The sequence below is a fragment of the Corythoichthys intestinalis genome, chromosome 7 (assembly GCF_030265065.1).
Source record: "Corythoichthys intestinalis isolate RoL2023-P3 chromosome 7, ASM3026506v1, whole genome shotgun sequence".
Lineage (NCBI taxonomy): Eukaryota > Metazoa > Chordata > Actinopteri > Syngnathiformes > Syngnathidae > Corythoichthys > Corythoichthys intestinalis.
In genome coordinates, this window is record NC_080401.1 from 12,230,379 (window position 1) to 12,246,721 (window position 16,343).

The following is a 16,343-nucleotide window of genomic DNA, read 5'->3' on the forward strand; positions in this document are numbered from 1 at the left end:
CTGCTGTATTTTGAGCCAAAACACTGTTGTGTTTGATAGAACAATATCTGTATATGCTGCCATAGCAGATTCATGCCGCATTAAGCTCCCGAACTATTTTTAATCTGCCCGTTTTACCCTGGAAACCCCCGTTTACGGATGTCACGCAACCGTTTTTGTTTCAACCCAGCCATGAAAACAAGGTAAGTATTTATATTTATTATCCAAAATGTCCGTCCTTTTTTTTAGCTTAGAATCATTAATTGATGTCTAATATTTAAAAAAAAAAAAAAAAAAAAAAAAAACTACTTTAAAAATAATTCAGTCACATATTTTTAACTTTTAAACAAATTACGTCACAATGAAAAAAATGGCGTCTGTAAAAAAGTCATGGAAATCTACCTCATAACTATCGCTAAATTGTATTTTTTTGTTACTGTCGCATTTTCCCAGATATGTTAGAAAATAAATAATCGATCCAAACAAAGAAAAATTGGAGAAAAAAAAAAAAAGGTTTAAAAGGGTAAATATATGAAAAAGAAAATCTCGACCACTCCTTTATGTCTGCGATTTCTGCATCGGGACCCTTGTTATATTACCATGTTTCACCCATAAAATCCTCCTCAAAATCACAGCTGTGTCTTGACACTCAGTGATACATACGAGATGGAGTTTTTGGATCGAAACAAGTTAAGTACGCGATAATATCTCATTAAAGTCATGGGGTCTGTAATTCTGCTCTCGCGTGCTTTCACCTCCAGATAGGGTTTTGCTGTTTAAAAAACTTTTTTTATTTTATTTTTTAAATGCCATCCTGTCCAAAAATTTTCTTCCCCCAGAAAATTGAGATTTTAAGCTTTCCAATCATGTATCACACATGCATATTGGACAGTTTTGAAATTTGGCCAAATTGGGGGTCACAGAGCAGAACTTCAAGTCACCTGAGTGTTTTCCGCCATATATATAAATCATAATACTACACCAGATTTTCATTCAAAGGACTTGTGATTACACAAACGTGAACACATTGCCAATTTCTTTGGGTGCAGAGTGTAAAGATTCCCAATGCAATTATTTGTATGAGCCCTGATGCCCTAAAGAATTCGTATTAGGAATACGCTCGTAATTTGATTTTTTTACAAACAACTTTTATCTCTTCATGTTGTCCTGTTTGGAATAGCTGAAGTTGATCCCAGCTGACTTCCCATTTCATCATCTTTATACCAGTATAGAATATTGGTAGTTTTACTTGCCCTTGAATACATGCTAATTCCGATTCTTTGATATTCTCAACAAATTCTCAGGTACAAAAATGGTTTTAAATAGGGCCACTCTACTCATCAAAGGCCTTTTCAATTAAGGATTTTATTGCTGTCTCTCCTGCAGTTTGCTTTTTTTTTTTTTTTTTTTTTAACTCAAATATATTTAGCACGTTCTAGATATTATAGGAGTCTTGCTTATATTGGACAAAACCATTTTGATCTTTATCCAACAACAGTTTCCATTATTTTCCAATGCCCCCTAGATTGTAATTACAAAAAAAAAAAAAAAAAATTGTAAAGATTTACTCAAAACTGTTTTAACTGCTTATTAAAACGAAGACAAACCTATGTACAGAATCAACATATATCCAATTGGAGTTGTACCAGTTTGTTCAAGCTTTGGCAAATGATGGATGTATTTTATTTCTTTTCAGAAATTTATGAAAAACTAACTGTAATTATTTTATTTGTGTTTGACTGCATACTAAAATTAAGATGTTAAAACTTAATTTCATTAGCTTGATATGTAACAATCGCCATGCTCTATCCAGGTGTCAGCAACCCAAAATGTTGAAAGAGCCATACTGGACCAAAACGAAAACAAAAACAAAAAAACAAATATGTCTGGAGACGCAAAAATTCAAAGCCTTATATCAGTCTTATAATGAAGGCAACACATGCTTTATATATCTATAGTAGCTATATTAGCCTATAATCAAAATGACGAAGTTGGCTATAAATACATAATGAGCTTTCATAATTAAATGTTTATTTTCCCTCCAGTTCATCCTGTAGAGAATGATGCACAACGTGACTACTCTGTTGTACAATGCGCCTCAAGTTTAACTTCACTACTTTATTGATGAATTAAAGGAATGTTTGTCCTCCTACAGAAACCCTGTTAAGACCAAAAAAAAAATACTGTATATTTCCTTTCCCATCTTTTTCCATTTTCAAACATTTTTGAAAAAGCTCCAGGGAGCTAATAGGGCAGCGCAAAGAGCTGCATGCAGGTTGCTGACCCCTGCTCTATAAATTAAAGGGTTCACCTGACAAAATAGTTGTCAAGAAAATAAAATCAGCACTTTGTTATTTCATTTACTAATTACATAAAATAATAAGGAATAATCAGCTGGTTGGCTTGTTGCTGGATTTTGCAGGGTCAGAGGAATCATAGCATTTTGGAGGTTTACCTGTCGGTGATGCCACACATATCAATCCACAAGTGGCTATAATTTCCCAGCAGCCTTTGTTGCATCTTGATGAAGTCCACCAGATCGTTGTACAGAGTCACAAGACGCATACAACCCTGGAAGGTTGTAACGGGGTTGCTACACTTGTGATTATTATCCAGTGTAGGACAGCCTGAAAAAGATCATGCATGACAAAACAGTTAATGGAGTGCAAGGTTGGCTAACACCGAATACAGTTACAAATGTCTGCTTTAATGTTGGTGTGTAAGTGCCACGAAATGACACTAAATTATGGTAATTATCTGAGGGCATAGTGTTGAATAACAGTACTCAACAGTGAAACATGCTTATGTTTATTACATTAATCAAGGAGTGCTAAGTGGAAGGCTTTCGGCATGAGAATGAGAAGGAAAAACTAAAAAATCAGACTTTTAGTCAGAGAAATCTTGACAAATTTATAAATGACGATGTTTTTTGTTTTAAAATATTGTATACAGTGCCTTGCAAAAGTATTCGGCCCCCTTGAACCTTGCAACCTTTCGCCACATTTCAGGCTTCAAACATAAAGATATAAAATTTAAATTTTTGGTCAAGAATCAACAACAAGTGGGACACAATCGTGAAGTGGAACAAAATTTATTGGATAATTTAAACTTTTTTAACAAATAAAAAACTGAAAAGTGGGGCGTGCAATATTATTCGGCCCCCTTGCGTTAATAGTTTGTAGCGCCACCTTTTGCTCCAATTACAGCTGCAAGTCGCTTGGGGTATGTTTCTATCAGTTTTGCACATCGAGAGACTGACATTCTTGCCCATTCTTCCTTGCAAAACAGCTCCTGCTCAGTGAGGTTGGATGGAGAGTGTTTGTGAACAGCAGTCTTCAGCTCTTTCCACAGATTCTCGATTGGATTCAGGTCTGGACTTTGACTTGGCCAATCTAACACCTGGATACGTTTATTTTTTAACCATTCCATTGTAGATTTGGCTTTATGTTTTGGATCATTGTCCTGTTGGAAGATAAATCTCCGTCCCAGTCTCAGGTCTTGTGCAGATACCAACAGGTTTTCTTCCAGAATGTTCCTGTATTTGGCTGCATCCATCTTCCCATCAATTTTAACCATCTTCCCTGTCCCTGCTGAAGAAAAGCAGGCCCAAACCATGATGCTGCCACCACCATGTTTGACAGTGGGGATGGTATAAAGGCCAGATTTGTGCAGTGTACGACTGATTGTTGTCCTATGGACAGACTCTCCCACCTCAGCTGTAGATCTCTGCAGTTCATCCAGAGTGATCATGGGCCTCTTGGCTGCATCTCTGATCAGTTTTCTCCTTGTTTGAGAAGAAAGTTTGGAAGGACGGCCGGGTCTTGGTAGATTTGCAGTGGTCTGATGCTCCTTCCATTTCAATATGATGGCTTGCACAGTGCTCCTTGAGATGTTTAAAGCTTGGGAAATCTTTTTGTATCCAAATCCGGCTTTAAACTTCTCCACAACAGTATCTCGGACCTGCCTGGTGTGTTCCTTGGTTTTCATAATGCTCTCTGCACTTTAAACAGAACCCTGAGACTATCACAGAGCAGGTGCATTTATACGGAGACTTGATTACACACAGGTAGATTCTATTTATCATCATCGGTCATTTAGGACAACATTGGATCATTTAGAGATCCTCACTGAACTTCTGGAGTGAGTTTGCTGCACTGAAAGTAAAGGGGCCGAATAATATTGCACGCCCCACTTTTCAGTTTTTTATTTGTTAAAAAAGTTTAAATTATCCAATAAATGTTGTTCCACTTCACGATTGTGTCCCACTTGTTGTTGATTCTTGACAAAAAAATTAAAATTCATATCTTTATGTTTGAAGCTTGAAATGTGGCGAAAGGTTGCAAGATTCAAGGGGGCCGAATACTTTTGCAAGGCACTGTATGTATTCATTTATTCCCACTCATTTGTTCATTTTACATGATCATACATTTTCCTTCATCGCTAGTATACTACCGACATCTGTGAACTATATGACTTTTTTTTCTTGTTATGAGGCAAGAGATATGGGAGCATTCCTTCCTCAACAAGGTCATCCAGATAAGAGTGACTCAAGTGACCTTCCACTGTTTTTGCCCAGCTGGAGGGCTGGCACTAACTTGCTGATTTGCATACCAACAATATAAACTGCATCATTTGGAAGGTTGGGGGCGGAAACCTCTCAAAGGCGCTTGGAGCACTCAAGGGAATTCACTCCTGGGCGGCCAGCAGTGGTGGATGAAGTACTCACTTTTTTTTTTTTTCCCAAGCAAAACAACAGATACAGGTGTGGAAAAAAATCACTTAAGTAAAAGTGCAAGTGTATAAGAAAAAAATTACTAAATTAAAGTACATAAGTACCATATTGGCCCGAATATAAGACGGTGTTTTTTGCATTGATATAAGACTGAAAAAGAGGGAGTCGTCTTATATTCGCGGTGATGTGAAGCGATGTTCTGTCATGACAGATCTCAGCTACTCTCCCCATTCACGACGCTAGATGGCGCCAGCTCTCAATTTTAACCAGTTTGTATTATTCTGTTGCAATGTTTTTCCTTATTCAGATGTGTTTCACTTTGATGGTTAATGCAGTTATTGCAATTTTGTTGTTTTATCACAATATATCGGTTTATTTACATTTCAAAAACCAGAAGCCATTCATTTACGAATGTGATTGCACTTTATTTTACATAGTTAAATGTTCAGATTTTAAGATTTGAATGAGGCAAAATAACATGCTTTTTCTCTCAAATATATCGTTATAATCATTTGTTTCAGATGTACTGTCATTATTTTCTGTATAAAAAATAATTTGGTGTTCGAAAAGTCTTTTTTCAAAGTTGAGTCTTGAAAAAGAGGGGGTTGTCTTATAATCAGGGCCATTTTATATTCGGGCCAATATGGTACTTGCTTTAGGGCGGCCGTGGTGCAGTTGGTAGTTGGAGTTGTCCTTGGACCGAAGGGTCAGCGGTTCGATTCCTGGCTACTACTGCCCACTGTCGAAGTGCCCTTGGGCAAGGCACTGAACCCTAATCTGCCCCCAATGGGTTGACAGCGCCTTGCATGGCAGCATCACCCTTGGTGTGTGAATGTGTGTGTGGAAGGGTAAATGTGTGCTAATGTAAAGTGCTTTGGGCATGGTAACCATGTAGATAAATGCGCTATATAAGTATTTACCATTTACAAATAAAAAGAAAAAGTTGCTATGCAAAAATGTGTGGCGCCTCAGTGGTTAATTCAACAAGTGTCACCACGGAGGCTCAGCACCTTGGACAGCGAACTCACCAGAGACTCCATATGAAGTACCCTGGAGATCAACTCTCCAGAGAGGTGACCACCACACATGCATCAAATTGCCTGAAGAGGCAACAGATAGTTTGCGTCACCAATCAAGGGGCTCTCCCCAACGTATAAAAAGGGTGTCCATGAGACGTGGGTATGAAGTCAGCTAGATAGTTTGTACTCGTTTTGTAACCCCGATCGGGAATCCTGACTAACATTATTTTCCCCCCTGCATCTCCAGGATTAATGGGCAATACCGGGAGTGGCATTGCACGGTGTGGCCCTGATCCCCAGTTACGGAGGTTTTTTGTTTTAGTTGTTCTTTTCCTATTTTTCATTGTTTAAATAAACCGATCCAAAACCCTAACCCTTCACGTCCCTGGTATTTTACAATGTATACAGTATACATACATACACATCCATCCATACATACATACTGTAGATACATACAGAGATCTGACCTAATATTCAAAGAAAGAACCAGAAAATTAATTGACTGCTAAGTTTCATTGAAAAGTGTGCAGAGCGTAAAAAATGAGCAATAAAATTGACTGCACTGTAAACAGAAGTTTAAAAATCTCAAAAATTCCAAAACTTAGCTTCATGACGGATTGCAAGCATATATCAAGTGCATGCAGCCACTTATTGTGCAAGAGTGGTGATTTTTATTAGTGAATATCTTGTTCACCTGCCTAATCTTGTTTCATGTACTCTTTTTTTGTACTCTTCTTGTACTTTTTTTGTAAATCTTGTACTCGTGTTGCTGCCTCTAGTGGTCAGTTAAGGTATAGTTGCACGGGGCTTATCAATTGTGCCGAAGGAATGAATACAAAGCTATTGATTCACAATGAGAAAAAAAGAAAACAAACAAAAATAACGTGTAACGCAGGGGACAATTTGAAAAGTGGTGGAGTAAACCATACAGATAACTGCTGTAAAATGTAGAAGTAAAAGTAAAAAGTACCACTTCATATTTGTGCTCAAGTAAAGTATAGATACACAAAAATGCACTTAAGTACAGTAACAAAATTTTTACTTTGTTACATTCCACCACTGCCGGCCAGCTTTTAACTGTTCATTCCTTAATAACTGTATGTAGTTTAGGTGATTATTGCTTTTTTTGTTCCTCAATTGTGTGTCGGCATCTCCTGTTTGGTAATAGAATTAAATAATCTCTGAAAACAGAAAATCAATTTTTTTCTTCTTCAATGTTAAACAAAGTATTTTAGCTTTTACATGGGAAATTGCAACAACTTAAAAGCATATTGGGGCGGGGGGGGGGGGGTCCTCTTGAAAAGAGGAGTCTTCAAAATATTTAGCAATTATCGTTACAGTTAAATAAAGTCAGCATGGTCGATAGGAGTAAGCAGGTTAGCATGTTAGTTTTAGCCTAGAGATCCCGGTTCTTGAAACATTTCTTTGTAGAATTTCCATGCTTACTTACTTACTGCATCAGATTTCCTAGCTGAAGCCTAATTTAACTTGTGAATGTTAGCGTGTGTGGTTGTTTGTCTATAAAGTACTGTAAATGCAATGTGACTAATGGCGATCCTTCTAGCTCTCAATTTTATTTGGGCAAAAATGAATAACAAAAGGAATAATATTTAAATCATAGGGAAAATGACCAAAAAAAATGCACTTCAGCAACTATTTTGTTGTTCTTTTTTCTGGAATAAATTAAGTGAATCATAATATACAAAAAGCTTGCCCTGGACACATTTGTAATAATATCCAAAGATTTAAGCAAAACATCAAAGCTAGTTTAAGAGTTGCCTGTTGGCAAAGGTAGAGAAATGGATTATTTTCATCAGGAGGCTTAAATGTCTGGAATTAAATTTGTTGAATAAATTTAAATGTATTCAACATGGTATCCCACTAATATACAATTAATTTAGTCAGCAGTTGTTGGTAGTGTTCTAATATATCTTGTGAGCAGAGTGCTGTTCACCTTCATTTGTGTGTAATTAAAAGTGGCTGCAATATTACCATGAAATTTTTTGATGGCATCTTTAACATGACTATGGGATTATTTAATGAATCATCTGAGGTAGATTAAGCTAAAGCAGACTGTATTTTATCTTTCATTTACTTTTTTTTATATATATGAAACAGTTAAAAATGTAATGGGTTACTAAACTGCATTTTTACTTATTCACTGTTTTGTCTTTATTCTTATTCTGCCTTATTCATCTTGAAAAGTATTCAGTATAGTACTCTATCCACTAACAGACCGTAAACACCATGTGTACTGTATGATCTATCAGATATTCTTTCTTGAGGCTGATGGTAGTCATCAGACAGATTCATTGCTATTCAGCCTACAGGCGCTACATTACTCTAATTATAGTCAGACCATTAGGTGCAGTTTGACAGCTCCCAGCAGAAAATGGGAGAGCTAGACACATTATTAATTGTGTATTATCACTTTAAATTTAAGGCACTCAAACACTGATGGCTGAGCCTTCCAGTATGTGACTGAGACATAATTTCTTTTTTATATTTCATGCACATTAGATGGACTTTCATATTTAATTATGCTTACATGTAAAATGATTCGTAATATATTTTTACTTTGTTAACATGCAATAAATTTAATGAGTTTCCAGGTCATTGTATTCAATTAAACATGGACTTGAGAGTATTAAATAGTTGCCAAATTAAAGAAAAGAAGCACCTGTAGGGGAGAGTGGGGTGAGTTGTGCCAGTTTTTATTCAAACGTGTCTTTAAAGCAAGAGGATGGCATTAATGCCCCAAACGGAAATACAGTATGTACAATTAGTTTAGCATGTGATGCATCCTCGGGAACAGTCATATTTGATCTCAAATCAATAGTCTGTGAAATATAGACCGACTACTCTGATTTTCAGGACAGTAGTCGTGGCACTCCTTCCTCCCGGCACAACTCACACCACTTTCTTCTACAAGGAAATAGCTTCTATGTTGACATGTACTGCATTTCCAATTCAGACACATTCAAACAAATGTAAAAATGTACTTCAAGAAGAAACAGTAAACCATAATTTTGATATGGCCAATGAGAGTACTGTATATCTGCTATGGTTTACTGTTAAATGGTGTGGAGGCACTTAATATTCCATATACTGTATAAAATTGTGTAGATAATATTGCATTGAATATGTTTTCTTACCACCAAAGTATAGTTGCCCATCAGGGTGCGGAATGACTGCAGTATGGGCAGTCGCTCCTTTATCGTTGTCTACTCTGATACTCAGGTGATCTTCTGCAAAGGTAAGCTTCACAGAATGCCACAGACCGTCGCTCAGCCCCGAACCTGCAGAAAAATGTCATTTAAAATCAAGTTGCTCTGTGTAAAATATTGTTTATGAGCCCACATCTGGTGAAATTTCTCTTTCTTCCAGAATTAACAAAAACACGCTTTTTTTTTTTTTTTTTTTTTTAATAAAGTTCACTTATCATGAGAAAGGTTACACAGTCAAGTTGAATGTCATGTCTGACAGAATAAACCTGAAAAAGCTCAAAGGTGAGCATGGAGAGTAAAAATACAAAGGTTTGATTAATGCTGGAAAGATTACATCAATATTGATTGCTTCTGGAAGTTTGTACATATTGACTAGTTTCATTTGAACAGGCTAGTAACTCAATTTACTTTTATTGCAAATATATTCTCTCTATTGAAATGCCAATGATATGTTTAATCTCCTTCCGAAACACAAAACAATTTATAACTTTCTATGTTTTAATCAAGGAAAATACCACCATAATATACAAACAAAAACAAAAAACTAATAAAAGAAAATTCAAAGGAAAATTGCAAACAAGTGTATGTAAAGTGCAATTAAATAATAAATTAGAACAAGGAGAGTCACAGCAAAAACTGTAGTGTTTCCAATGTGCATTTAACTCTTTCCTGCGTGAATTCTGATAGCCTATACCAGGATTCTTTTCTCCATATATATATTATATATATATATATATATATATATATATATATATATATATATATATATATATATATATATATATATATATATATATATATATATATATATATATATATATATATATTAGGGCTGTCAAAATTATCGCATTAACGCGCGGTAATTAATCTTTTTAATTAATCACGTTAAAATATTTGAAGCAATTAACGCACATGTCCCGCTCAGACAGTATTCTGCCTTTTGGTAAGTTTTAAAGCAAGGTTTTTTGTGCTGTCTAACAGCGAACTCTTGTGGTCGCTTTGCGACATGGTTTATTGCTTTCTTGCCAGTTCAATATGGCTGCACGACGTCTCGGGCTGACGCCTACGTTGTAATGTTGTGCTCATATGATCCTTGGACAAGATTTATCCGTAAGTATGGTTGTTGTAAAGAATGTACATATTATGTTAGTAAGCGAAATGTTATATTTTTTGTATGAGACGCTTTTTGTTCATGTTTAGTGAACCTGTATAGCGTGTAGGGATGGGAATTGATAGGATTTTTACGATTCCGATTCCATTATCGATATTGCTTAATGATTCGATTCTTTATCGATTCTCTTATCGATTCTAATTTGGGGAAAAAGAACAAACGTTTTGATTGGCATCGAGTTTGTTTACTCAGAAGTCACAACCTTACAAACTCACAACGAGATCAAAAGAGGCCCAAAGCCTCAATATTAACTATGGTAATAAGTGGCAAATACACAAGAATGTGTAACATTTTACTGAAACATTTATCTAATAGAAATGAAAAATATTGGTATATATTGGCAGATAGGTTTTTGTTCTGCCTTTGGCAATATGTGTTAAAGCAGGGGTCCCCAAACTTTTTCCTGTGAGGGCCACATAACTTTTCCCTTCTCTCATGAGGGGCCGGGGTCAGTTTGTTACAGAAAAAGTGTGACGATTGCAGAAGTGCATAAATGTAAAAAATTATTGTTTTTCAGGATTCTTTATAATAGTAATAATAATTAATAATAAAACCACTATTAATTAAATAGATAATAACCAAATAACCCTCTCTGAATTCTTCAAGGAAAAGGCCAGAAAATAAATAACACGATTGAGAAAAAAAAAAAAAAAATTCAAAATGGCCGGACCAAATGTGGAGGCGAGCCGTATTTGGGCCGCGGGCCGCAGTTTGAGGACAGCGCAATCGTATTCCCTCCAGATGCAGTTATCTCCACCTTGCAATGACTGCAAGTCGCTTTGTTGTAATTTTTCCTTGTGAAGTGAAGACACACTTTCGAGCGTTTGAACCTACGTGCTGTCATTGTTATGCTCGTGCTTACCCGTCGTAACCTTTCATTTTCACACTCTTTCCTGGTGAAGTGTAGTCAAACTTTGGAGCGAGTGGTTCTTGGCGCCATGCTAGTTTGATGCGTCTGGACAACAACACACGTCACGACGCAATACGCGTCTTTAGGAATCGTTAAAGGGATCGTTCAAGCTTTTTCATTGTGATGTCGAGGCCTCGAAACACTCGGAACCGGTTCCGAATTGGAATCGGATTTCGATTCCCATCCCTAATAGCGTGCTAAGCTAACATTGTTGCTAATGCAATGCTTGTGTCCTTTTTTTTGTAGTTTCACTACGGTCTAAAGAGGACAGTGGTTTGAAGCCATTTTATTAATAAATCAGATGAAAAAGGAAGAAGTCTGATTATTAAGGCGTCGTTCACTAGCTGTCTAGCTTTGGAAAAAGTAGACGCTTCGGAGTGAGGACAGCATAGACAGATTTAAATGACAGTAGAGTGAAATGCCCACTACAGTCCTTATCTACCGTATGTTGAATGTATATATCCATCTTGTGTCTTATCTTTCCATTCCAACAAATTATTTTACAGAATATATGTATATATAATTTACAGAAAAATATGGCATATTTTATAGATGGTTTGAATTGCGATTAATTGCGATTAATTACGATTAATTAATTTTTAAGCTGTAATTAACTCGATTAAAAATTTTAATCGTTTGACAGCCCTAATATATATATATATATAAATTTGTACATAGTATATTGCAGCATATAGACAGACATATTTTTATTTTATTTATTTTTTTTGGACATATTTACATACATACATATATACGTGCAGTATATGGCGGAAAACACAGACAAGACTGAAAAAGCAGTTTCTGCTATTGCACTCCTCTTTAAGAGAAACTGCTGTATTTTAAGCCAAAACAACTGTTGTGTTTGATAGAAAAATATGTCTATATGCTGCCATAGCAGATTCATGGTGCATTAAGCCCCCAAACTATTTTTAATTTGTCCGTTTTACCCTGAAAACCCCCGTTTACAGGCGTCGCACAACCGCTTTTGTTTCAACCCAGCCATAAAACGAAGGAAATTAATTATATTATTCAAAATGTCTGTTGTTTTTAGCTTAGAATCACTAATTGATGTCTCATGTTTCATTCAAAAAAAACAAAAACAAAAAGACTTTAAAAGATTATTCAGTCACATATTTTAAACTTTTAAACAAATTATGTCACTATGAAAAAAAATGGCGTCTGTAAAAAAGTCAGAGATATCTACCTCATAACTATTGCTTAATTGTACTTTTTTGTTACTGTCACATTTTCTCCGATATGTTAGATGATAAATCATCGATCCAAACAAAGAAAAATTGAAAAAAAAAATGTTTAAAAGGGTAAATATATGAAACAGAACATCTCGACCACTCCTCGATGTCTCCGATTTCTGCATCGCGGCCCTTTTTGTATTACCATGTTTCACCCATAAAATCCCCCACAAAATCCAGCTGTGACCATTCACAGCTGTGTCTTGACACTCGGAGATACATGCTACATGGAGTTTTGGATCAAAACAAGGCAAACACGCGATAATATCTCGTTAATTAATTAATTCTGCTCTCACGTCCAGAAAGGGTTTTGCTGTTCATAAAACTTTTTTTTTTTTTCTAAAAATGGCCTCCTGTTCAAAATTTTTGTTCCCCCAGAAAATTGAGATTTTAAACTGTCCAATGATGTATCACACGTGATATCGGACAATTTTGTCAAATTATAAATATCATCCAGGCATGATCAGATAGTGACCACTGTCCCATAAAGTGTTAAGAGTTGAAACCATGTGAGCAACATGGCAGGTTAGTCTTCGTGTGAGCAGCTGGAAGTGAATTTGGGCCTACTGGACCTGCACGCTAGTGTTGTCATTTTGCATTTGTGTCATTGACTGTTTGTATTATTCACTAATTAACCTCCTCCTTTATTTTCACTTTGCTTAAGAGGGGAAATATTAAGCTCACTCGTAACAGTTTTTGAACTATTTTAACCCATCACAGAAAGCAAATTCAACCAAGGCACGTCTACTGTAGTTATTTGAAAAGGTCATAAATTGGGGCACTGTTACTGTAGGTCAAGATACCACAGTGGTCATATAAATAAAATGAGATACTGTATCTCATTCAGTTTGACAGTATACAGTAGATGTATATATTACCAACCTGTATGGAGATTGAGCAGTGCCCCAAAACTGTCATTGATCTGTAGTTGGAGTCTGGCTTCACTTAAATACAGCCAGAGAGTTCTGTTTTGTTGCAGAATGTTAAAGGTGAGTAGTAATCCGTCCTTGTTCCATGTCTGGAACTGTAAAGTTATAATGATATGCCCCGATGAACCTGCTGTGCGTCCAGGCAACTCGAAGAAGCTCTGGGGGTCAGTGAACGTTACAGCCACTGAAAGTGGCTCAGCACAAGAAAAAGTCACATTGCCCTGAGAAGAAGAGGAAGGCAGCCAATGAACAATGGGACAAAAAAAAATCTAATATTACATTTTGGTAAAACCTCTTACAAGTATTAGGGGCTCTGTCCAAACCAAATTAATAAATACTTTTAAGTTTTTGTACCTTCCCACTTTGTTTACTCGCTTTCCTTACTTCCCCACATTTTGGTCCAGGTTCCTTGCCTGCTTGCCCCCCATTGTGATAAAAGCACTATTTTATTCGGCTCTATTATACAGTGATATTCTTTTCTTTATATGGTACTATCAACAAGTTGGGAACATTGATCGTACAGTTACTAAAGACAATGAATAAATAATGATGATGATCATGATCATGATGACATGAACGGATAAATGATGTCAGCAAATTGAGCAGCGAATTCATGTAATATTCAGTAAATTTCAAAATTATTACAATTTGTAAGAATTGGGCTATATTTTGAGGTTTCCATGTAATTTAAACATTCAAACAATTGCTTTTCTTTTCCATAATACATTTTCTACAACGTTCTCGAGAAAACGTCTCGAGAAAACGTGCTTAGTGATATTAGCTTGAAACAGAGTATATGGGATAGAAGAGTGGATAACTAAACCATAGTTTGTTGTAGCAGGAAAAACTGTTAAAAAAAAGTCAACTTACCATCAAAGTGACCCGGGGATTGTTTTGTTTTGCCATTTCTATCAAGTTGAGATTATTGTAATACAGGTTTTCCACGCAGCCATTGAAGTTCTTCTTAAAAGGATTTGACTGAGGTCCAGTGCTTTGGATAGCTCCAAGACTCAACTGCAAAATTCACCAACACATAAACAGTTACCCTTGGTAACCCCCACCTCCATCCATAAAAGATGATTATTTTGGTTCAAATTACATTTAGGGTCTTATGGTTTTTCTCAATTGCTTTGGTACGTTTCTCAGATCAGACTTGCAATTCTCAAAATTACGTTGCAACATCGCATTGCTAGCGCACATCAACAAAAGCAATTTCTCATTCCTTTGAGCAAGGTGCAGATGTTTTTGTGCATTCATGCAAATGCAAATGCAATCTTTGTACAATTCTCTGCTCTTTCCTACATTATCAGTTGCATCTGCCGTGATGGTCAAAATTGAATATCATGGGTCTCAATTGAATAGTCTCCCCACCCACAACATCTAGTCAATACTTAATTGCGTAAGCCTTCACAGGCAAAATGAATGAACATGTTGCCAGAATACGTCAACATGTGTGTGCTTATTTCTGAGCATTTTCATTACTAATTTTACGTAACTTATTTTAACCTGCCAAAATTTGAAATAGTTTGGGACAATGTGAGTTTCCATCACGCCAACATAATCAGGGAATGGTTTGCAACCCATAACAGAATGGTAATGAAGTTCCTACCACTATACTCCCCATTCCTAAATCCCATAGAAAAAATTTTCTCCACATGGAGATGGCAAGTGTATGATCGCCAGCCTCCCAGATGACTCTCAAACATTTTTTGACATCAAACACTCTCCTGCTCCGTCACTAGAGCAGGAGAGTGCTGTCACTAGCGAACTTGATACATGGATGATACTTTCATCTCATCCCGTCTTTCCTGTTCATTTTGCTTTTGCTGCTCGTTTTGTGAAATATCGACAGAGCTGTCCTACTCATTAATGTTCCACTTGGGTTCAGATTGGGAAAGCAGAACCGACAACATGTTTGTGTAGTTAAAGAGTGACACCGTGGAAGTCCGGCAGCGTGGTCCAGTGACGTCACCACCCATAGTCCGTTACGTCGTCAACAACAATGGCGACCAACTAGTTACTCTAATTTTACAAATTTTATTTAAACGAAAACATTCATAGGGATTTTAATATGAAATTATTACAACTTGTACTAACATTTATCTTTTAAGAACCACATGTCTTTCTATTCGTGGTTTAAAGACCCATTACCCATTACCACTTTGGGTGCGTCAAAAGTCTCGACTAGCGTGACTGCGTGAGTTTACCGGGTGTAGCCACACAGTCTTAGTAAATTGTCGAATGCACCCTTAGCTTTGTTTTTTAGAGATTTTTGAGAGCATTACTGATGCTCCTTTTCTAAGAATATGTTTTATTTACATGCATGAGCTGACTTTTTGTCCAAATAAGACAACTGGTTTCACGATAGAGGGACAATCTAAGGCAGACCATGGGCGGTAAGACATATTTTAAAAGAATGAATATCCACAATCTGCTATGGCAGGGCTCATAGTTGCTAGCCGGCCATCTGCTTTGTTGGAATTCAGCTACACTGGGGATTTTCACAATGAATAGGTTCTCGGTCCCAGGCATGAGGCCACTACAGAATAATGATTTAGGGCTAACAATGGGGGGTGAAACAGATTTTTTTTCTAAGAAGGATATTAGCAAGTTTGAAGCAACGAAGCTGCTAAGCTTGCATCAGTACACGGCTAGCTGCTTTCAGCGAGCACTTAACGGATTTTGTTGACCACGAAGGCTCAGCCCGATGCTTGCTGCCATTCGAGAAGAACAAGTTAATGAGTAGTTTCAGAAGCTATGAATTCAAGGTATAGTGGATATTGATTTTTTTTTCTCATAACTTTAGTGACCTGGGTATTAAAGTTAAATGCTATTATGGTTTCAGACTGGCTCTGAGAACACCAGCGGTACTTGTGGCTCTGTCTGGCTGCCCTGATGGCTGCGTTAGGAGAACGTAACATTTAGATGATGTTGATTGAGTAATAAATGTTTGATCACTCAAATCTTTCTGTGCAAACTATTTCCATGAAAATATCCTATATTAAAGCGAGGACACCTACAGCTAATACTCAGGCGTAGCTTACATGTTTTTTTTTATCTTTAATTTCAATAATTTTGGCCAGTGTGGCTTTTGGTCAGGTGTGCTTACAGTGGGGCAAATAAGTA

General features: G+C 36.5%; 1 protein-coding gene across 2 annotated transcripts in view; it reads right to left on the reverse strand.

The window, feature by feature from the left end:
• LOC130918591 (contactin-associated protein-like 4) overlaps window positions 1-16,343 on the reverse strand; it is a 167,215-nt gene that overhangs the window by 57,688 nt on the left and 93,184 nt on the right. For both annotated transcript variants that reach the window (XM_057840413.1, XM_057840414.1), the window contains 4 exons: window positions 14,088-14,231; window positions 13,171-13,438; window positions 8,886-9,029; window positions 2,435-2,606 (listed from right to left, as the gene is read on the reverse strand). In XM_057840413.1, coding sequence (XP_057696396.1) covers window positions 2,435-2,606; window positions 8,886-9,029; window positions 13,171-13,438; window positions 14,088-14,231 — 728 coding nt within the window. The remainder of the gene's footprint in view (window positions 1-2,434; window positions 2,607-8,885; window positions 9,030-13,170; window positions 13,439-14,087; window positions 14,232-16,343) is intronic.